The sequence below is a fragment of the Myxocyprinus asiaticus genome, chromosome 3, assembly GCF_019703515.2.
Source record: "Myxocyprinus asiaticus isolate MX2 ecotype Aquarium Trade chromosome 3, UBuf_Myxa_2, whole genome shotgun sequence".
Lineage (NCBI taxonomy): Eukaryota > Metazoa > Chordata > Actinopteri > Cypriniformes > Catostomidae > Myxocyprinus > Myxocyprinus asiaticus.
This window is the reverse complement of record NC_059346.1, coordinates 45,787,712-45,810,569: the sequence shown is the minus strand read 5'-3', so window position 1 is coordinate 45,810,569 and position 22,858 is coordinate 45,787,712. Positions and strand designations below refer to the sequence as shown.

General features: G+C 36.0%; 1 protein-coding gene across 5 annotated transcripts in view; it reads left to right on the top strand.

The window, feature by feature from the left end:
- The window catches only part of kcnt1b (potassium sodium-activated channel subfamily T member 1b), a 130,397-nt gene that overhangs the window by 90,720 nt on the left and 16,819 nt on the right, over positions 1 to 22,858 (top strand). For all 5 annotated transcript variants that reach the window (XR_007893651.1, XR_007893650.1, XR_007893653.1 and 2 more), the window contains 15 exons: positions 18 to 198; positions 410 to 574; positions 713 to 849; positions 3,666 to 3,729; positions 4,055 to 4,163; positions 5,624 to 5,732; positions 6,921 to 7,070; positions 7,477 to 7,712; positions 14,478 to 14,691; positions 17,645 to 17,750; positions 20,456 to 20,628; positions 21,131 to 21,202; positions 21,471 to 21,605; positions 21,801 to 21,912; positions 22,252 to 22,353. Coding sequence is in view for 1 of the 5 variants with exons in the window: in XM_051660709.1 (XP_051516669.1) it covers positions 18 to 198; positions 410 to 574; positions 713 to 849; positions 3,666 to 3,729; positions 4,055 to 4,163; positions 5,624 to 5,732; positions 6,921 to 7,070; positions 7,477 to 7,712; positions 14,478 to 14,691; positions 17,645 to 17,750; positions 20,456 to 20,628; positions 21,131 to 21,202; positions 21,471 to 21,605; positions 21,801 to 21,912; positions 22,252 to 22,353 (2,065 nt within the window). In the remaining 4 variants the exon portion in view is untranslated. The remainder of the gene's footprint in view (positions 1 to 17; positions 199 to 409; positions 575 to 712; positions 850 to 3,665; positions 3,730 to 4,054; positions 4,164 to 5,623; positions 5,733 to 6,920; positions 7,071 to 7,476; positions 7,713 to 14,477; positions 14,692 to 17,644; positions 17,751 to 20,455; positions 20,629 to 21,130; positions 21,203 to 21,470; positions 21,606 to 21,800; positions 21,913 to 22,251; positions 22,354 to 22,858) is intronic.

Genomic DNA, 22,858 nt, shown 5'->3' with positions numbered 1-22,858 from the left:
TTTGTAATACTTCTTAGGGCTTGTGGGATTCAGCACCTTGAGCGGGCAGGGAAGAATCTCTCCCTGTTTGACTCTTTGTATTTCTGCATCGTCACATTCTCAACTGTTGGTTATGGAGACGTCACACCCAGAATCTGGCCTTCTAAGCTACTGGTGGTCATCATGATCTGTGTGGCACTAGTGGTGCTGCCATTACAGGTGTCAATTATCACAATTAGACAAACAAACATCACAAAAAAGAACTTATATAATATTTCTTTTGATTGATTATTGGAAAACCAGTCTTTAGACCTCATAGACAGTACTGTGATTGTATTTGTTGTTATTTAGTGTTTTGAGAGAAAGAAAAGAAATGACCATTTGCCACTGTTCTACCCACTCACTCTCTATCTGTCATCTTGACATCCAGTTTGAGGAGTTGGCATACCTTTGGATGGAGAGGCAGAAGTCAGGTGGAAACTACAGCAGACACCGTGCTCAGACAGAGAAACATGTGGTTCTCTGTGTCACTTCTCTCAAAATAGACCTGCTTATGGACTTTCTCAATGAGTTTTATGCCCACCCAAGACTACAGGTACTACATTATCCCATTTATTTCAGATGAGATTACTAGTCTGTAATCTGTAATTAATGGTCCAGTAATCTAAACATATTTATGATAACCTAGCTCTGCATGTGATGGTGGTGTCATAATATCTCAAATGTCTTGTAGGATTATTATGTGGTAATACTCTGTCCCACGGAGATGGACATTCAGGTGCGCCGTATACTGCAGATCCCTCTGTGGTCTCAAAGGGTGATCTACCTCCAAGGCTCTGCACTGAAGGACCAAGACCTGATGAGGGCCAAGCAAGTCTTTTTTTATATCTTATTTGTGCCTAAAATGTCTCTTGACTTTATGTTGATGATTTATTCATGATTAAACTGAGAATACAATTGAGAAAGTAAACAGCTTAAGGTTCTGACTTTGGAGTCATCAGTTTATGAGAGTGCCATTAGGGATATAGGAAGATAAGGCCAATGTATCTGCAAATTTATCAGCTGCAAGGTACTTTATCAAGCCCCTTTTAAATGCTTTATCCAAACCATTCTAAATACATTCAATTTATCTGTAGAGTACTAAGATTGTTTGAGAATTGATAGCGCCAGGGATCTTCTCATTTGTCATTTAGCCTGCCTGCAAGAGCTCTTGTGTATTTATCAGTGCATAGCATATTGAGTTACACTCATGGAAAATATTTAAAGCCAAAGTGTATAATTTCTACACCACTAGCTTCACCAAATGGACTGCTTGCACTGAGCCTCATGACGCACTTCTGCTTTGAAATAAAGGGGCTCACTAGTTTCCTGTTATATGTGTTTACGATGTGCCGTAGTTGCCTAGTTCCCGAAATTCCACTTAAAATGAGTGTTGGGAAGAAGATTTTAAAGTACAGAAATTTTCAGAGACAGAAGAAGAAATATTCTGACGACGTCTTAAAAATTCAGTGGAAGAACAGTTTTCAGAGCTTTAATTCTGCCCAAGCCGATCTGAGAAAGCAATGGCTGGTAAACACTTCAAGTGCTTCAAATTCACCGTTTCTCCTCACACAGAAGTCTGTAGTAGACATTTAACCACAGATCAGCTTGAAGCGCAAATGTAAAGGTTGTCAGTACCAGCGCTCTTTGAATGAAACAACTACACGCTTCGAACACTGCTCCATGTGAGGGAGGAGAGAGAGAGAGCATTATGAACGCATGTATCACCATTTTTATTAAATGTACGTTTTAATATTTATTTTGTGTCTTTGTTTCATTAACTAAATTTCCATCCACGTTTTGTGCTGTTCTGTTATCGACAAAGTCAAAATGTGTGAAAAAAAATTTTTCTGTCTCCTGCTCATTTCCATTCAAATGGCCTTTCACCGATAAAATGGTATGCATGATGACGTCATTCTTAAAAAAAAAAAACACACACACACACATTGTCACATAACATAGTGTTAGAGTGAAAGTGAACCTTCTGTAATAGTAAACTTGAGGGACAACCACTTTTGAAACCTAACATGGATGATAAACAACATTGTGGCATTTTAATGCTTTAAAATGCAAACAGTGGCTTTGATTAGCTCTTTGCAAAAGGAAGTTCTGGACTAGCTCCCAAAACACAAATTACTCCGTGTGAAAATTCTAAGAGTTCACAAGCAAGCTCCACCACCAGCACCAAACCTGACGCCTAGTCAGAACCCCATCTGTTCCTTATTAAAGTAGCCCTGAATTTGAAGGATAAGAGAGGCTTATGTACTTCCTCTTGAAATGTCACTTCTTTTAAAATTCTTCTATATTCCCCTATTTTAAATGCAGCAAATTTATCTCAATATGCCTAGTTAATATTCTAGTGTGTAATCTAGAATTTCCTTGCCAAACATGTCATTTGTGATTGTAATTGGAAGGCTAAAATGTAAATGAATTCATGAGCGAATTACATTTGTTTGTAAAAGTCTCAGTATTTTCGAAACTTCTTCCAAGTCCTGTCTAGTTCAAGAAGTGTTCACTGCTGCTGCATATCAAGAATTAAGCTCAGTCAGTGCTTTAATTTTTTCGTCCACACTTTTGTTCCTCACAGTACACTGTATCTTTGGGTCTTAAATTAATGTTCTTGGTTTAAAGCAAGTTAAGCTCTATAGAAATCATCTGTGGCATGATGCTGATTTGTTGTTTACAGTAATGCACTATCAATGGAAGCCTATGCTTTGGGGCAAGGCATTCCGGTGGGTTAAAAGCAGAAATGATCACCTCATATTTTGTCACTTATATTAAGTCTTCCATAGAAAAAAGTGTTTTATTTCAGCTGTACAGTTTGAGTCGTCCTTTTAGCAGTGGGACTACTGTTCTAGGCAGATAAACTTCTGGTTATGCTTACCATAACCACATTTTTTTCTCTCTCTCTATGTAAACATTCTCTTTCTGATTTCATGATCATGACACGAGTTGAAAAATTGTATACAACTTTGCACAGACAAGGATAGTGAGCAATTTTATCACACTAGTCTTATGCTAACATGTATAATGTTGAAGTCTTGTGGCTACACTTTTTCAAACAGTGTGTATTTTAAAGTTTATCCTGATGCAATGCCTTACTCCATTAACTTACTTTGTAAGTGCATTACTGTATAAGTGATTTTTGCTTGTCTTTACAAACTGAGGGATGAGTAGAAATCATTTTCTGTAGTAATCAGCAGCATGTCACAGATTTTTGTAGATACACAGATTCAATACACAGATTGAACTTGTATTGAAACCCAGAACATTCTTTAAAAAATTTTTTGAAAACATTCAGAATAGGAAAACCTACGGGTTAACATGAATGTTAAGTTTTCTATAACATTCAGGTGATTTGGCTTTCAGTTGGAGAGGCAGTAGCTTTATTGAGCATTGCCGTTATGGTTACGCTAGTGGCTGCACTTAACTGCTGGACCTGATGCTAGTATACCGTGAAATTGACCCTCACTACTGATTATGTCCGTCTCAGAAACACTGCAATAATTACCTGCCACCACATACATATCCAACTCCAGAAGGAATTCACTTCCTGGGTAGTGGTTTAAAGCTGCAAGGGTTTTGCAGAAGCATTGTTAAGGGTCCTGTTTGTGTGAAGCTGAGTAATTATTTTGTTTGGTCTGTAGGATGGACGATGCAGAGGCATGTTTTATCCTCAGCAGTAGAAATGAAGTGGACCGCACCGCAGCTGTAAATACAGACATCATGCTTTTCTTTTCATGACAGTTTTGTAATATAGTTCTGAACTTATCAAAATAAGATGTTATTGGTAATATCATAGTGTTGTTGTTAATTTATTGTAGTTATCATACTGTTATTACATAGTAATTAGCTACTACTTATTACATTTTACTCTTATTAGTCTTATTTTCTGAAGGGTTACTATCATGTATCAATTTATTGAACTTAATCTACCATTAATGGCAAGATAAAAAAGGGGGAAAAAAAGTTTAACTATAAAAAAGGTTATAAAAATGTCTCCGCATTGTAAGGATGATGCCTGTTCTTTTGATAGGATCATCAAACTATTTTAAGAGCATGGGCTGTGAAGGACTTTGCCCCAAACTGCCCTCTTTACGTCCAGATTCTCAAACCCGAGAACAAATTTCATGTTAAATTTGCAGGTGAGTCTATGGTCTCTCTTAAGTCTAATTTAATTTGCAGTTAGTTAACATTTACAGAATATGTCCTTAACAACTTATATTCAAGCTCAGACTTCAACTGATTTAAGGTGTCTTACAACAGGTTCAATTTCATATATACAAGCCATCCTAAAATTTGCTGGCTGTAATACACCTTACCCCCTAGTATCAGAGGTGTCTTTATTTATTTTTATTATTATTTTGGGAAAAGTTGGTGGCAACCATTTACAGAGAATAAACTTAACAAACCTAGGCTACATTCACATAGTCAGTATAGGATTGACTTTACAGGTGTAAGTCTTTAAATGTCCTGTTCATTCAACATCTTACAGTAGCGGCTTGAATACTGTCTGTATGAACAAACAAACGAAGTCAAGCCCTACCATAGTGTCAGTGGCTTTGAATGCTTTTTAACCAAGTTAGGAGTGAAGCATTTGTCACGTGGCTCGCAATGACGAGCAGCTTCGGTGAAAGACAGCGGTTGGATCTTCTGATTTTAGACTGACTGTTTAAACTAAGATATACTGTATGTGGTCAGATCAGATTTTTTCTGTTCACACCGCCATCAATTTTGTGAGCAGGTTCACATTGATTTTCATAATGATGAAGTAAAGTTTTGTAGTTTCACCATTCGCTAGACTTTAACAATGAAGTTTTCGCCATTGATTATGTTTTTCCGTATCCAAATTGAAACACATTCTTCGCAAAAAAAAGCATAGAAAGGCAAAAAATGGCATACTGTATGCAATTTGTTGCTGCTGTCATTGTGTGTACCACAGTTAAGCGAGGGATATGGACTCATGAAAAAAACATGCAATAGGAAACATTTAACTTGCTCTGTGATTCGGATGACACGCAGCTCAAATCTCAGTCTCTGTGAATTAACGAAACCCTTTATGATTAACAAGGGGCACATGCATGTACAGTGCAGCATGGCTTTCACATTATATGACTTGACAGACAACTAGTTGTCCAGTACGGTTGCGTTCACGCAGCACATGTTTGCTGAGAATGCGGTTGTCAGTTCGGTTATAGATTGCGGTTGTCACACTCATAAATAACTGTCCTGTGTGTGAACGCAACCGTATTAAGCACTCAAAACAGGTCTGACAACCGTATTCTACTGCTGTGTGAACGTGGTCCTATTGATCTGTCACAGCAAAGAAGATCATCTCATTTCAAGAACAAGAATAACCAGCAGTGTAAAGTTGGCTTTAAATACATTGAAGTTTAATTACTTTAATGACACTGTAAACAATGTATTCTCAGATAACCTGTTTGTGGATACACAAACAAAAGTAATTTTTAGGGTTAGATCATGTATGTTGCTTTTTAACACTGTTTACAGTGTGGATTCTATTGATGGTTGGGATTTATTTTTGCAACATCAATCACAGGTTGTGTAAATTTCATATCACAAATATGTGTGTTTTGTTTGCTAGATCATGTGGTGTGTGAAGAGGAGTTCAAGTATGCCATGCTGGCCCTGAACTGTGTGTGTCCAGCCACCTCTACACTGGTCACCCTCCTGGTTCACACGTCTCGTGGACAGTGAGTACAAACACACTCATCAGGCCAAATTTTCAAGAATTTTATCCTTTTCCCTGAACCATATAATACTGGATGAATTGGTGGTTCATTGCACATCATCGCATTAATCCTAATTGACTATTGTGAGTTTCCCTACCCTGTTATTCTCAGTCGTCTCTTTTGTAGCATTATAAAAGTTCTAAAGATTAGTATTCAGCCGAAGAAAACCCATTATCTCTATCTTTTTTAATGCAGATTATATGTAGGTTTTCATGTTGTTCCATTGTGTTGTAGAAGAAGCATTTCCTGAAGGACTATTCAGTATATTAAAAGTTTTGATTAAATAGTACCTAACCTTTATGATTCAAATAAATTTATTCAATGAGTGAAAGTGCCAAATAACAGGATGGTTACTGAGATTAAGCGAGTAGTCTTCATTATTATGAGAGTGGTCATGATTTCCTACATATATTGCAAAATTACAGTTCATGTCTTAAGGAGTTAAAAAATTTTAATGAGGAAAAAATTACTGAGTGCACCTTTATATCTGATTTTAGACTGACTGTTTAAACTAAGATATACTGTATGTGGTCAGATCAGATTTTTTCTGTTCACACTGCCATCACTTTTGCGAGCACATTCATTGATTTTCACAGTAACGGCGTAAAGTTTTGTAGTTTCACCATTCACTAGACTTTAACAATTAAGTTTTCGCCATTGATTATGTTTTTCCGTATCCAAATTTGAACACATTCTTTGCAAAAAATGGTTATTGTGGGTACCACAGTTAAGCGAGGGATATGGACTCGTGAAAAAAAACATGCAAAGGGAAACATTTAACATGCTCTGTGATCTTTTACACCCTAGACTTACCCATAAAGACATGCATGTAAGACATTGAATACATGTTGAGAAGTCCATCAGGTTGTAGTGGCTGGTAAAAATGTGGTTTACCCCACCTTAGCGCATCTCTTGAATAATGCTGGATGAAGAAATAAACCACATGAAATCTGATCTGACCGTTCAGACTGAGAACATTAACAGTAATCTGATTTCAATTAGATTGCTTCAAGGACTAAGAAAGAAGGAATAGGCTATTAGAAAAAAGCCTAAGGTGGAATGATCCTACATAAACAGTAACAGTACAATTGCTGAAGTTATGAGACTCTTCTTTGTATCTGCATTAACACTGTCTGGCTGGGGTTTCAGGGAGGGACAGATGTCTCCAGAACAGTGGCAGAGAACTTATGGCCGTTGCTCTGGGAATGAAGTTTATCACATACGTCTAATGGACAGCAAGTTTTTTGGTGAATATGATGGGAAGAGCTTCACTTACGCTTCCTTTCATGCACATAAAAAGTGAGTAGATGTGGTAAATGCGAACCAATTACTTTCAGATCTGACAGATTCACCAAGTGATTCATTTATAATCCCTTCCCTTAAATACTTTCTCTTGATCAAATGTGTCAAATTCCCAAAACAGGTTTATACTGTAGTGATGTACAGTATAAACTCTCAAATATTGAGAATTTGTTTTTTTTTGTTTTTGTTTTTTTTGTAGTTTGAAGTTTAAAATCAGATAAAATCACAAAATAAGTACAAATACAGATATCCATTTTTAACAATACTCTAAAATACAACCCACCACAATAAAGATATTTAAATATCTTGGTACATTAAAGGGATTGCTTATACAAAAATTAAAATTATTGCTTCATTTATCATCCTTTTTTCCCTTAAAACACAATAATCATCTTCCTTTTAGATATGGTGTCTGCTTAATCGGCACAAAGAGAGAAGACAATAAGAGCATCCTTCTGAACCCTGGTCCACGCCACATCATGGCTGCCACAGACACCTGTTACTACATCAACATAACAAAGGAAGAGAACTCTGCCTTTATCTTCAAACAGGAGGAGAAGCACAGCAAAGGACTGTCGGTCACCGGCGTGTATGACGCCCCCTCTCGTCTGCCAGTGCAGAGCATCATCGCAAGCATGGGTGAGATGACAGACTATAAAACGTTTACCTGTTAAAGTGGAATTCTAAGAGATAATCAGACATATTAACTAATGTGGAATCCAAAAAGCTGCAGTGTGTAATTTCTGGGCCACTAGTGGCAGCAAGTGGAATTGCAAAAATAGTGATTGTTTGCAAATAGGTTACCTAAACAGTCTAGTCTTTCATGTGTGTAGACTAACAGGAAGTCTTTCCACAACACTGCAAACCCTAATAACTGAGCAGAACTCAAAACTGTCACGTTCTGTCTCCCTCGTGTTCTCCATGGACTCTTATTTTGAAGTTTCCCCCTGGACTCCATTTCCCACAGTGCACTGCCCTCATCACCTCCAGCTGTTCCACATCATCCTCACCTGTCTTCAATCCCCTCATTAGTTCTTGTGTATATATATACCCTCCAATTTTGTTCATTGTTTGTCAGTTCTTGTCTGTGTAAGCTTGTGTTAGTTTGTTGATTATGTTTATGGCATGCCACGTTGTTTTGTATCGTCTTCTTCATTAAAGCCTGCATATAGATACATCGCAGCTCTTGCCTCTCCTCCATCATCCTCTCCAACGCAACTTGTGACAAAAACTAATTTCATTAAAATTTTAAGTTAATAAACTCCAAGCTTCAGATTTTGATTTTGTTCTACACATGCATGTTAATTGCTCTAAAGTTCAAATGTTTAGTAAGCTACATACATTTTGATGGCACTGACTCGGGCAGAAGGAGTAGTGTCAGAGTGATTCGTTCATTTTGTCGTGGCCGCATATGCGCAAAATTGATAATTTGTGCTTCGTTCATTTGACACGTTAGGGTTGGGGACAGCCACATAGGAAACAGAAATAATTAGTTCACCTCCCGACTGGGTCTTCGGGTACAAGTCTTTCGTTCATTTTTCATGTGATAGCCGCATAGGATCTGCAGAGGAAACAAATTATTAGTTCACCTTCCGACTGGGTCTTCGGGTACGAGTCTTTGGTTCATTTGACATGTGACAGCCACATAGGCTCTGTATTGGAAACAGAAAGTAGCTCATACTCCCTACCAGTGTTGGGTAAGTTACTTAAAAATTGTAATCCATTACAAGTGACTTATTATTTCTCAAAACATTTTAATCCTATTACTTTTTTCTATTAAGTAATTAGTAATCACATTACTTAACGTTTAAGTTACTTTCTAAAACACTTTTCTGCTCAACAAATTCAAAATAATGTCTATATTTCTTTTTTGTTCATTGTTACACACAAGTCATACACAGTACCTTACATTTCTCCTTCACAATGACTCTTAACGGGGCCATAATTCATGTATTCTACATAAATAATACATTAGAAATAAGCATAATACTATAATGTACTTTAAAGTAATAAAATTAATTGAAAGTCAGTAACTGTAATCTTATTACAAGAATTTAAAATGCAATGCACTACACTACTATTTTTGACTAAAAATGTATTAATTGGATTACACCCAACACTGCTCCCAACCTTCCTTAAACACAAGCGGTTAGTTAGGTTTTATTTTTGCCCTTACAGTTAAAGAAGCGTTTATGGTCTCAGATTTTAGCTTCTTTACTTCTTGCAATTTATAACTTTGAGAATATTTCTGTCGTGTTTTTTTGTTTGTTTTTGTTTTTTTCCTAATATTAAATCTGGTAATAAAGAGTTATTTAATGCTTTAAACTTTATCTATATGATGGGAAAAATCACATTAATAAAGCAAGATGCCTTAAATTGAAGCCCAGTCCTAAACTGTTTATAATACATTTTCTCTTCTTTTCAGACAATATGTTGCTATGAGGAAACCCCATATTATTTACTTAACTACTGAACTGATTTTGAATAAATTTTATTTTTCCTTCATGATGTATTGCCTTGTTGATTTATGTCCTTCGTATGCCCTTATTGTGAACTGAAGACCCAAATCAAGTATACCTTACAGATTTTCCCTTTGAATTTACTGATAGTTATCTTAGACCATTTTACTTAAACATTACACTTGGCAGAAAATATCTTGCAAACATTTCCTGCACTAAATACATGAAAATAATTCATCATGATAGTTCTTCTGATTTTAAAATGTAATTTACTGTCATACTGACATTTGTTGATCACATTTCAGATAACTGCAACACAATGAACTGTAAGCTGTAAAAAGACAGATTTATGAGAGACCAGTATTTGTCACTCGTGAACGAATCGTCTGTCTTCTATGCGGAGCCAAGTAGCAGTCACGAGAAAGATGAACAAAAGACTCAGATCCGAAGACCCAGTTGGGAGGTGAACCAATCACTTCTGTTTCCTGTAGACCCTATACAGCTGTCACGTGACAAATGAACGAAATGACTCAAATAAAGATTTGTTCATTTTGCTTAACAAGATTCAAAGATCCAAACTATCCGATCTTCCCATCACTATTAGACATGTTAATTTTAACGTATAAAGTAGCTAGTTCTGTGAATACTAGCATGCTAAATGCATGCTAATTGGAAACACTTGGCTTTAATTACCACAGCGATTGCCCAATAAAGCAATTTAAAAGATTAATAATTTGTACCTGTCCTGAACCTTAGCTCAAGCTCCATTGTTCACCGTAATGGTAACCCCCCAAAACACAAACATAACTGAAACTCTTCTAAATAACACAACAAAACATTAAACACTAACAAGTCTCCACCCTTATACATTCATCTTGCACAAAGACACACTATATAACACTTCATTTTAACATTTACTTTCTCTATCGAGTGCCATGAAAAGCATGCTGGGAATTAGAAATCCCCTGCCTGGTTTCAGTTAAAGGTGCACTCAGTAATTTTTTCCTCATTAAAAAAGTTTAACTCCTAAAGACATTAATTGTATTTTTGTAATATATGTTGGAAATCATGAGCACTCACATTAAAATGAAGACTCCAGTCATATCAGTAACCTTATAAAAGCTGTTTTATTCTACATGGAGAGGGTCCGCACATGGGGGCTGCCATGTTAGAATCACATGACCAGCTGAATACTGTGTACGGGGCTGTGTACAAATACTAGATTTCTTTTCAGCCCACACACAGAACAGACAGCTAGCAGACTGTGAGGAGATATTTGCAGAATTTGACAAAGTGTATTGGATTAGAATTACTGAGTGTACCTTTAAAGGTGTCAGTTTCGTGAACTCAAAAGAAAGAGAAAGTTCTAAATACTCATCAAGGTCAATTTATTTAAACTAATTTGTAATTTGTATTAATACACTTAATTACTTTGAGCATTAGAGTTTACCATGAATTTCACACCATTATTTGAGAAAAGTTGGGCCTTAAACAAACAGAGTTAATGCTGATAGCGCCACAGTCAGTGTTTACACCTTTCAGAAAAATTAACACACAAATGGCTTACTTATAATTGTTTCTGCTAGGGGTGTCAATCTGTATTTGTATCTGTATCTGTTCATATGACAAAATTATCTGTATCTGTCTCTGTATTTGGATAGAACCAGGTGTGGGCGGGGCTTAAACTGGAAGTGCGTCAAAACTAAAAGAAATGCCCATATTTAAAATGTCACTCTTACATTTAGTTTCTATTAGTATAATATGACATGTATATGCCTTTTCATAATTATAGCCTAATAATAATAATAATTATTATTATTATTATTATTATTATTATACAATTATTTAAAAAATATTATTATTATTATTATTTCTTACCAGATGAAGCTGAATTTGTAAGCCAAATTAACTGTGTAATATGTTGTTAATTGTGGTTTCTCCTGGTATTTCTGATATTAATATCTGAATGAATCAGAATTTTTCATTATTCTGGAGGCAGGAGGTGTCATTTTGCAATGAATAATAAATACAAATTCAAACATTAAAAGAAATGAAAATAAAATCAATATAGCCTACAAACAGTCCCATATAAGATTATCAGGAATTTGTACAATAGGACACCATTATTTAGTCATACAATAATAATAATGTTTCATTTATGTAGCGCCTTTCCAGAGTTCAAGAACACTTAACGTTCTCAAATTTACCACAATTTATAGAAGAAGAAGAAGAAAAAAAAAGACGGAACATGTTTCAGTTTTTTCGTTTTACATAAGGAGGAATGTTCCTAATAGATGAACAAGCTACTCTATGGAGCATTTAAACCTTTGTGCAGCATTTTAACTTTTTTTCGGAACAAAGTCTTAACTAGATAATTTTCTTAATCGCTGATGTAGATATAAATATGGTCAACTTTAAGAGATGGATACATGTAGACGAGCTCCAACGTGAAATCATCACTTCAGGTCAGGAATTTAACATCGCGCTCAGGTTTAGGCTATAAATGAATACATAAGAATCACGTGTGAATCGTGTGATACATTATTATAGACATTTTAAGAAGTGGAAAGTGTACATGGTGCCGTATCTTAGTTAATGTTACACTTGACAAGCTCCTGACGTGTACAATTAAAGAGACCACAAATGGACTCGAGACCGTGCCCATCCGATCTGAAATCACACCTTGCACATTTTCATTCATAAGGTTTACACTTTAGAAATATTGGCTGCACAGATTCATAAATATTGGATATGTTTATTTAAAGCATTGCTTCATCCTTGAGCTTCTTGGATAATCAGTCATACGAATATCTGTTATGTTATTCGGATGAATCCGTTATTTGTTTTGAAGTTATTATTCGTGCCTTTCCGAATAAGGTATTCGGCTTCAGGCACATCCCTAGTCTCATTAAAGGGACAGTTCACCCAAAAATGAAAATCATGATCATTTACTCACCCTCATGCCATTCCAGATGTGTATGAGTTTCTTTCTTCTGCTGAACACAAACAAAGATTTTTAGAAGAATATCTCAGCTCTGTTGGTCCATACAATGCTAGTGAATGGTGACCAGACCTTTGAAGCTCTGAAAATCAGATAAAGGCAGCATAAAAGTAATCCATACGACTCCAGTGATTTAATCCATGTCTTCTGAAGGATGCAATCACTTTGAGTGAGAAACAGATCAATATTTAAGTCCTTTTTTACCCTAAATCTCCACTTTCACTTTTACTTTAAGAATGTAAAAGTGAAAGTGGAGATTTATGGTAAAAAAAGGACTTAAATATTGATCTGAATCTCACCTAAACCTATCATATCGCTTCTGAAGATTATTTTTGATTACTTTTATGCTGCCTTTATCTGATTTTCGGAGCAGATTTTCAGTGAGTAAATTATGAGAGAATTTAAATTTTTAGGTGAACTATCCCTTTAAATGGCATTAGAGAAAATATTTTAACTTTTGAAAAATTACACACCAGCTTTAAAATTTTGTTGGTTTTAAAGATTAGCGGTGTTGTCATTTTGAAAAACATAACACTAATTAAGCACAAGTTTAATTTGTTTACATCAGTGCAGATGCAGGGCTGGTTTAACGCTGTGTTGCCATATGGTGGGTGTCCACTTTTAGTTATAATGTTGTTATAATAACATATTGAATATTTAGAAGCAGTAGTGGAAACAGTTTTCAAAATATAGAAGGATATTAAAGTCATGCTAATGATAAAATTCACATACTTTCTTTCATTGTTTTTCCTTTGTTGAAGTTGATCAGTCTACATCATATGGTAAGTCTGAGCATATGGTTTCCCTAGCAACAGAGACAGGGTGTAATTATAAGACATCATTAGACGATGTCTGTGTAAATGTGAACATTTACAGTAATCTTTCTCTGTATCCCATTCATTCCCGTTACTTTAAAGAACTCACGAGTCAAGTCTCTTTTCCTGCAAGCTGTTTTACCCAGAGAAGGAGGATATTTTTACCCAATTTGGCTTGGAAACTGCACTTGCATGTCTTAAAATATCCCTTGTTACTTTTTCAACATAAGGAGCAGTTATTCCAATTTTAGTTTCACTCTTTTTTCTTTTCTTTTTTTTTTACACATTGCAGAGATACTCAGATTTGTGCATACAGTAACTCAATATTTCTCTTCAGAACTTTTTCTTGCAGTATTTTTAAATTAAACCATGCTGTGCTTAACCATTTTTGGTTGCAAAGCTCTGATTTGAAATGTATTCAAATCAGTGTTCATCCACAAAAAGCAATAAATCAGGTTTAAGGTCAATTTCAGTCAGGTTTAAGAGATGTGCTGAAAAAAAGAGATGTGTAAATTATGCATTCATCTTTATCTCTCTGCCAATTTCCTAGTAATTTACAGTAATTTTTCATTCCATTTATCGAGCTGAACTGGAATTGACCTAAATTCTGAGTCATGTTGGCAAAAACTGATTTCATATTTTGCCGTTTCCACTGCACTGAAAATAACACAGAAGCTATTGAGATTTCAGATCTGGAAACAGTTCAGATTTGATACACTTTTTTTCACTTGTTACTCGTGGATCTCTATAAATGTCCTGATAAAGTGTCCTGATAAAGGGATAGTTCACCCAAATAAAATTTCTGTCATCATTTACTCACTCTCATATTGCTGTAAACACATGTGACCTTCTTTCTTCTGAAGAGCACAGTAGATGTAAGGCAGAATGTTAGCCTCAGTCACCATTCATTTTCATTGTATGGAAAAAAGAACAGCATCATCATTCGTAAAAATGTATCCTTTTGTGTTCCACGGAAGGAAGAAAGTCACTCAGATTCAGAATAACAAGAGGGTGAGTAAATGATGACAGGATTTTCATTTTTGAGTGAATTATCCCATTAGGCAATCCCTAACCTCAGCCCAGGAAAATAAAACCTCCACTCTCATGGCTCATTTGTCTTGCATTGCAGGAACTGTGGCCATAGACCTGCAGAATCCAGGTCCTCCAGTGGACAACAGTAAACTGGCACTGCCCGCAGAGAATGGAGCAGGCAGTCGCAGACCTAGCATTGCTCCTGTTCTGGAGATTGCAGACTCCTCTGCTATCCTGCCTTGTGACCTTATTAGTGACCCCTCTGAAGATGAGACAAACCAATCAGATGAGGAGGGAGAACCTGCTTTAGAGTAAATACAGTAATGTTTTTTTTTTTTTTTTTTTTTTTTTTAAAGGAATATTCTGGGTTCAATACAAGTTAAGCTCAATCGACAGCATTTGTGCCATAATGTTGATTTCTAAAAAAAATAAAAATATTTAGACTCGCCCGTTGTTTATAAAAAAAAATTTCTTTTTTTTTTTTTAAATACTCTTACTGTAAAGCACATACAATAGAAGAGAATGGGGTTATATCCAATGCCGGAATTATAGGGTTTCATTGTAATATTGGATATAACTTCACACAATTAAGGTTAGTAAGTGATTTTATCACACTTAAAAGTGTCCTGATAACAACCCCAAAATGAAAATTATCTCATCATCTGCTCACCCTCATGCCATCCCAGATGTGTATGTATTTCTATCTTCTGCAGAACACAAAGATTTTTAGAAGAATATTTCAGCTCTGCAGGTACATATGATGCAAGTGAATGGTGACCAGAACTTTGAAGGTCCAAAAAGCACATAAAGGCAGTATAAAATTAATCAGTACGACTGCAGTGGTTAAATCCATATCATCAGAAGTGATATGATAGGTGTGGGTGAGAAACAGATCAATATTTAAGTCCTTTTTTATTATAAATCTCCACTTTCACATGCTTCTTCTTTTGTTTTTGCCGATTCACATTATTCATGTATATTGCCACCTACTAAGCAGGGAGGAGAATTTATTGCAAAAAAGGACTTAATTATTTATTTGTTTCTCACCCACACTTATATCACTTCAAAAGACATGGATTTAACCACTGTAGTCTTATGGATTACTTTTATGCAACCTTTATGTGCTTTTTGGAGCTTTCAAGTTTTGGTCGCCATTCACTTGCATTGTATGGACCTACAGAGCTGAGATATTCTTCTAAAAATCTTTGTTTGTGTTCAGCAGAATCAAGAAAGTCATATACATCTGGGATGGCATGATGGTGAGAGAATTTTATTTTTTGGGTGAATGTTCCCTTAAATCCTGTTAAAGCTAAAGTGTGTAATTTCTTTGACACTAGCTCCACTGAATGGATTTTAAAAAATAAACAATGTTTTCAAAACATCTTACATTGTTGTGTAGGGTCTAGGCTCGCTCAAAACAAACAGGGAACTTTTCATAGCACCACAGAGACACAGTGTTTACAGTTTTAGAGAAAATTAACATATGAATGGCTTATGCATATTAAGCTGGGATAGATTAAAAGTATTTTAACACCAAAATCAGCTTTAACACATATAATGTTTACATCTTGTGGTTATACTTTTGAAACAGCATTTGTGGCATAATGTTGTTTACCACCAAAATTGATTTCGTCTCATCCCTCATTTTCTTAAAAAAAAAAGCACATATCTGGGTTACAGGGCCAATCCGTAAACGTTAAAAAACTCACTGTTTCAGAAGTATAGCCACAAGATGTAAACAAAGTGCTTGTTAACATGATTTTAGTGTGATAAAATTGCTTGCTAACCTTTTCTGTGTAACATTTTATCCTATTTTACAGCTTTGTTGCCATGATGACATAATGCTGTAAACCTTGGTAAACAGCAATTTAAATAACTTTACAGCTCAAACAATACATGAGTTTTAACAGAAGAATTAATGTTAGTGTTTTTATAAAATTATAAGCTTCACATTTCTGCCTTTAAGCCCTCCAAAAATTGACCTCACTGTAACCTTGATTTTTGCTTTTATTAAAGAAAAGTAGGGATGAGTAGAAATTATTTTTTGTTGTAATCAGCATTATGCAACAAATGGTGTCAGTTGAGATTAACTTGTATGGAACCTGGAATATTCCTTTAAGAGAAAAAGATTCAAAAACAAAGTCTTGTTTTTTGCTGGCTGTTTAAAAAAAAAATAGTCGAAGTTGCATGCATCACTATTATTATTGCCAACACTCACGGTCAAGATTTTTCAAATCCCTTAACCACAAAATTTGGTGCATTTCTCACTCCACACTGTGCTAAGGACACAAATGATACCTTAAATCATATATCTTGTTGAGGAGATCGGTGGTATTACTTTTCTAAATGATCTTACATGTCTTACTTTAAAAAATCCAGTACACTTAGATTAAAGGAGGGACCCAATCAACATGCAGGGACCAGAATATCCTGGGGTGAGCTCTTTTGACTTTGAGTAATAAGCCAAGAAGCGAGTGAGAAAAATGTTGAAATGTGGTTTTAAATTATTAAATAGGCAAGCATCACTCTTATTATTGCCAATACTCACAGTCAAGATTTTTCAAATCCCTTAACCACAAAATTTGGTGCATTTCTCACTCCACACTGTGCTAAGGACACGAATGATACCTTAAATCATATTTCTTGTTGAGGAGAGCTATGGTATTACTTTTCTAAATGATCTTACATATCTTACTTTAAAAAATCCAGTACACTTAGATTGAAGGAGGGACCCGATCAACATGCAGGGACCAGAATATCCTGGGGTGAGCTCTTTTGACTTTGAGCAGTATGCAACCACCTAGCAACCAACCTGAGCACCTTAGCAACCACATAGCAACGCCCTGGCAACTTCCCAGAAAATCCTAGCATCATTGTGATGAGTTTTGTACAAGCAGATGCCACTCACATTTTCAAGTTTATTTAATTACATTGCATAGCATTTAAAGTTTCATCAAAGACAGATCAGATGAAACTTAACCATATTAGAGGCAACCTGTCTGTCTGCAGTCATGTTTCACAATATACAGCATTTGCTAATGTCAGTCAAAGCAAGAGGAGACATGCACTCTCCCTCACTCTCACTCCCTCATGTGTTCAGTATGACAACAATGCCCTCTACTGATCTTCAACATATAATGCTCTCAGGGGGAAAAGCCTTTGTTGATTAATTGTTATAGAAGGGGTTCATTTTTGTGCTGAGCATTAAATCTAGATATTTGTTTAATTTGTAAGACATTGTGTGTGTATCCTTTTGTTTTCAAGGTGCATTAAAGGCTATCCTCCTAACTCTCCTTATATTGGAAGCTCCCCAACACTTTGTCACCTTTTGCAGCAAAAGGCACCATTTTGTTGCCTGCGACTTGACAAGGTGAGTGTAGAACTCGTTTAATTCATCTTGAAATACTAGAGAGAGTTAGACCATTCCATTGTCAGCCATGTCATATTTAATATGAATGAGGAATGTGTTCAAGAAGCACCCTAAAGGTGAAGTGTGTAATTTCGGAGCCACTAGTGGCACTAAGCGGAATTGCAAAAATAATGATTGAAGAATGACAACAGGTTTCCCAAACACTCTTACTGCATCTTCCACCCGGTTCGCCATCGTCCATTGTTCGTTTAGTTTACATATACAGGGCCTGGGTAGCTCAGCAAGTAAAGACGCTGACTATCACCCCTGGAGTCATGAGTTCAAATCCAGGGTTTGCTGAGTGACTCCAGCCAGGTCTCCTAAGCCAGTGTTTCTCAACTGGTGGGTCGCGACCCAAAAGTGGGTCGCAGGTCTATTCGGACTGGGTCGCAGACAGCAGGGAAAGAACAATGCCATGGTTCTCTCATTGAAGATTTTTTGGTGGCCGCACAAGTGATAGCCTATTTAGGACTGCTAAAGGCTTCTCATCTGCACTTTCGCACGAGTGTAATGGAACCAGCTCACAATCATGATCTGCTCTTCTCTTTGGCGCCCGCATGCAACAACCGGACTTCCCTCGATACTGCGGAGCGCAGACCTCAAAACTGACGTGACCAATTTAAATTTTAGTGAGACTTTTCTAATTTAAAGCATTACAGATGAAGTCAAGTCGAATCTCTCAAACAGTAGGCAAGTGTTTCAGCTAGTATTTATTTTTTCATAAATACTATAATTTGTTATTATTATTACTATTATTTAAGACTAGCTACACTGACCTAACCATGGTAATGAGGAGCCTTTCCTCTTGTGTAATATGTATGTTCTGTTTGAATTATGTTTGAAATTAGGAAACAAACGGGATAAGAATGGGTTCATATAAGTAAATATGCTCTTCAGTTTGTAAAAGGGGGGAGAGAAAACTTCCTGTCGCTTTTGTTGTTGACGTCAACAACAAAAATAATGTCACTTGATGCATGTCCTTGTACTTTAAAACCATGAACAAAACTATACAACATAAAGGAAATGCAACCCAGGATACATTAAATAAAGGTTATGTTTTTACTATGGTGAGTCGCCACTTGATTTCCAATGTAAAATCTGGGTCCTGAAGCAAAAGAAGTTGAGAACCTCTGTCCTAAGCAACCAAACTGGCCCGGTTGCTATGGAGGGTAGAGTCATATGGGGTAACCTCCTCGTGGTCGCTATAATGTGGTTCTCACTCTCAGTGGGGCGCATGGTGAGTTGTGCGTGGATGCCATGGAGAATAGCGTGAAGCCTCCACACACGCTATGTCTCCGCGGACTATAAGATGCGCGGACTGACTGTCTCAGACACAGAGGCAACTGAGATTCACCCTCCTCCACCCGGATTGAGGCGAGTCACTACGCCACCACGAGGACTTAGAGCGCATTGGGTATTGGGCATTCCAAATTGGGGAGAAAAGGGGAGAAAATCAAAACAAAAACAAAAAAAGTCTCCATATTCATATAATAAGGCATTTGAGGTATCATTTGAAAGCTTAGAATCTGAACTTTTCAGAGATAACCATCACTTCTGCATTTATGTTACTTAAAATAACAAAATAAGGCCTCAAATCATTCACGTTGAAAATTAGCACCCTCTAGATGTAATGGGTATAAATATTATATGATAATAAATGTCCTTCACATAGCACCTATATGGAAAAGTCATATATCAAATGAATTTCTGTCATTCTCAGAAATGTGACTGTATAGTTAATTTTGTTGCCCTAATACCACAGTTTGAGAGATTTTCAAAAGAATGAAAGTGGAATATGTTTTCTGTAAGTCATCAAATACTTTTATGCTCCAATAACTGCAGCTTTAAGCCCCGTGTACCCAAAAATGTTATATCTGCTTTTTCTTTAGTGAGTTTTCTAAAATATTAGCCATTCTTTACTTCTCTGTGAGCTTGCTTGGCTGAATAATCCGATGTTATATCTTAGATGTCCAGAACAAAATGTGCAACCCAGCAGGAAAAGCATGCAAAACAAATCATCAGAAAAAATGTTTCGATTATTGATGTTACAATGTTATATCATCGCAAAGGGGTGGATCTCAGCTTTCTAATGACATCTAGATTGAGCTTCTAGTCCACTCAGAGGCCAAGATATTCAATGAAACAAGGGTGGTGCTTGAACTGAAAATTAGACTGAAAGTCTATGGACGAGCACATATGTGAGGGGTAAAATGCATTAGAGTGCCACCTACATTTCAGATCTGTATACTGTGATGGAATGTGAGAGAGAAAACAAATTTTTTCTAGTGCTTGCTGCTGTCTAGTGGAATAAAATGAGACTTTTCAAAGTGAGGTAAAGTGAACAGAACCAGAATTACATGTTTACAAAGTTAGGACAAAAAAAAAAAAAAATTCTGTTTATCATAAGATTATAAACACATACAATATTATTTATTAATAATAAATTGTATTTGGGGGGGGGGGGGTTCTCTGAAAATGATATTGCAGTTAGTCCACAGTATGTGTGAATGTATGTGTGAATTATGCTTTTAAATTTGAGTTTGAAAAATTGTGGGCGGCAGCCCAAAAATGCACCAGCTACTTTTAGTTCATTTAAAGCTGATATGTGTATAATATTTTACAGTCCTTCAAGAGTTTTACTCTGTAAAATTATTATTTTGATCCAGGGTTGTCACCATAATAGTTTTGAAGATGCCAAGGCATATGGCTTCAAGAACAAGTTGATCATTGTTTCTGCTGAGACAGCGGGGAATGGCTTGTACAACTTCATAGTGCCGCTGCGTGCCTATTACCGACCCAGGAAAGAACTGAATCCCATTGTGCTGCTGTTGGATAATCCGTGAGTGAGCTGCCTCATCCTATTTTTGCGGCATGTTACTGTTAATAATTATGAGTAAGGCTCATAATTTAACAAAATTAGCTGCCATTGCATGTTTTCACTCTTTTGACTTCAATAGTCAGTAGGATTTCTTGCTAACATGACTTTACTACTGAACTTGACATCACGACTAGCTTTAAAATTTGTCTAGAGGCTTATCTTCATAATAATAACAAAATTAACTTTTTACACATTTTGTACAATACATGAAAATCGTATGTGTTTTCTTACAGCTGTAAATGCTTTCAAAATGATATTATTTTGTTCATTATGCTCCAGATGTGCTTTGTTTCAGTAATGGTGGATTATTTAAACAATTCTTCACATTGTAGATTGTTGCCTCAGTGTTTCCATGGCAACTCTGAGGTGTTTTAAAAGCCAATTTGCAATTACCTGAATATACATTTTGTAGAAGCACTAGGTGGATATTTCCATACTTCAATCATTATTTTTGCATTTCCAGGCCTGATAATCATTTTCTAGAGGCCATCTGCTGTTTCCCTATGGTGTACTACATGGCTGGTACCATAGACAAGTAGGTGTCTTTAAATATTTAAATCTGTAGTAAGACAATGGGTCTCATTCACCAATAACTGCATACAAGTGCACTTGTGTGCGCAGAAAATGTTAATGAAACATGATTTTATTAAACAATTGCATGCAGGTTTTATGTACAAATACGTGTTTACGAGTGCATGATTAATGTGAATGTGACCAAAAGATATACATTTTGCGTCTGAATGAAATGGTCCCTTGTTTTAAGGCCAGTCTGAGCTCTTAGTTTGTGTTGGTTTCTATCATAGTTTGGATAACCTGCTACAGTGTGGGATCATCTATGCTGATAACCTAGTAGTTGTGGATAAGGAGAGCACTATGAGTGCAGAGGAAGACTACATGGCAGATGCTAAAACCATAGTCAACGTGCAGACCATGTTCAGGTACATTTACCCTCAAACATCAATTAACTCAAGCATATTGGTTCTATTTCTCTTCAGACTGATGTCTTTTTCAGCACTAGCTGGAAAAAATATAATTCCTTTGGGAATTAATTATATTGTTGGCTTGATTCTGTGTGGTTTCCCCCCTAACCTCATTTTTCTTCATTGTTCTCCTGTTATTCTATCCTCTGCTAGGTTGTTCCCTAGTCTCAGCATAATCACTGAGCTAACCCATCCTTCTAATATGAGATTTATGCAGTTTCGTGCCAAAGACTGCTACTCCCTGGCTCTCTCCAAGCTTGAAAAGGTCTCATATCTTAACAACCTTGTTTGTTTTAGCTATTTGACCTACATATAATTATCTTGCCAGTGAACAGTTTAACTACTTTAACCAACATGCCTAATCATAACACTGTTTCAAAAAATTTGGAGTTTATGTCATTTTGCTTGGATGCTAAAAATTAATTACTGTAAGATATGGTCCATTAAATCTCTTCGAGTGATGCATAAATGTGATGTATTTGTGGAGGAATGCTTCAACTAGATGAAAATACTCCACAAATTGCCAGATGGTTCTATTTCAGATAATGAAACAGTGGAAAGACACATAAATCTTTTTTTTGTGATCTTTTTCCCCTTTTTTCAGATAGAGAGAGATAAGGGCTCTAATCTGGCATTCATGTTCCGGCTCCCATTTGCTGCAGGCAGAGTATTCAGTATTAGTATGCTGGATACTCTCCTTTACCAGGTAGGTACAGATGAAGATCAGATACCAGTACAAATTCTACAAATTTCCAAAGTTGTGCGCCTTCTTGTGGTACTTAAAATATAGGCATAAGTATTATACAGTATATTTGTGCACTTTATGTGGGTTTTTGACATGACATGTATAATACTTGTAAATGCAGCTATTAACTGAGAGACTACAGGGAATATTCATACTATTAAAAATTAATTTGTCACACCGCTGGACCATTTAAAAGTGTACTACTAAATTTTGCACTCTTTAAAAAATGTTTTACACAGAGTAATGAATAGCAGTTTTGAAATATATGTTTAAAATCATGCACACTCCAGGCATATCAGTAGTCTAATAAAAGCTTTAATTTTACATGGAGTGGGTCACCTCATGGGGGCCAACATGTTAAGACCACATGACCAACTGCATAATATCAGTGTTGGAGAGTACATGTAATCTAGATTACATAACCAGATGCACAAATTAAGTACATTTAATTAGATTACATTTAAAT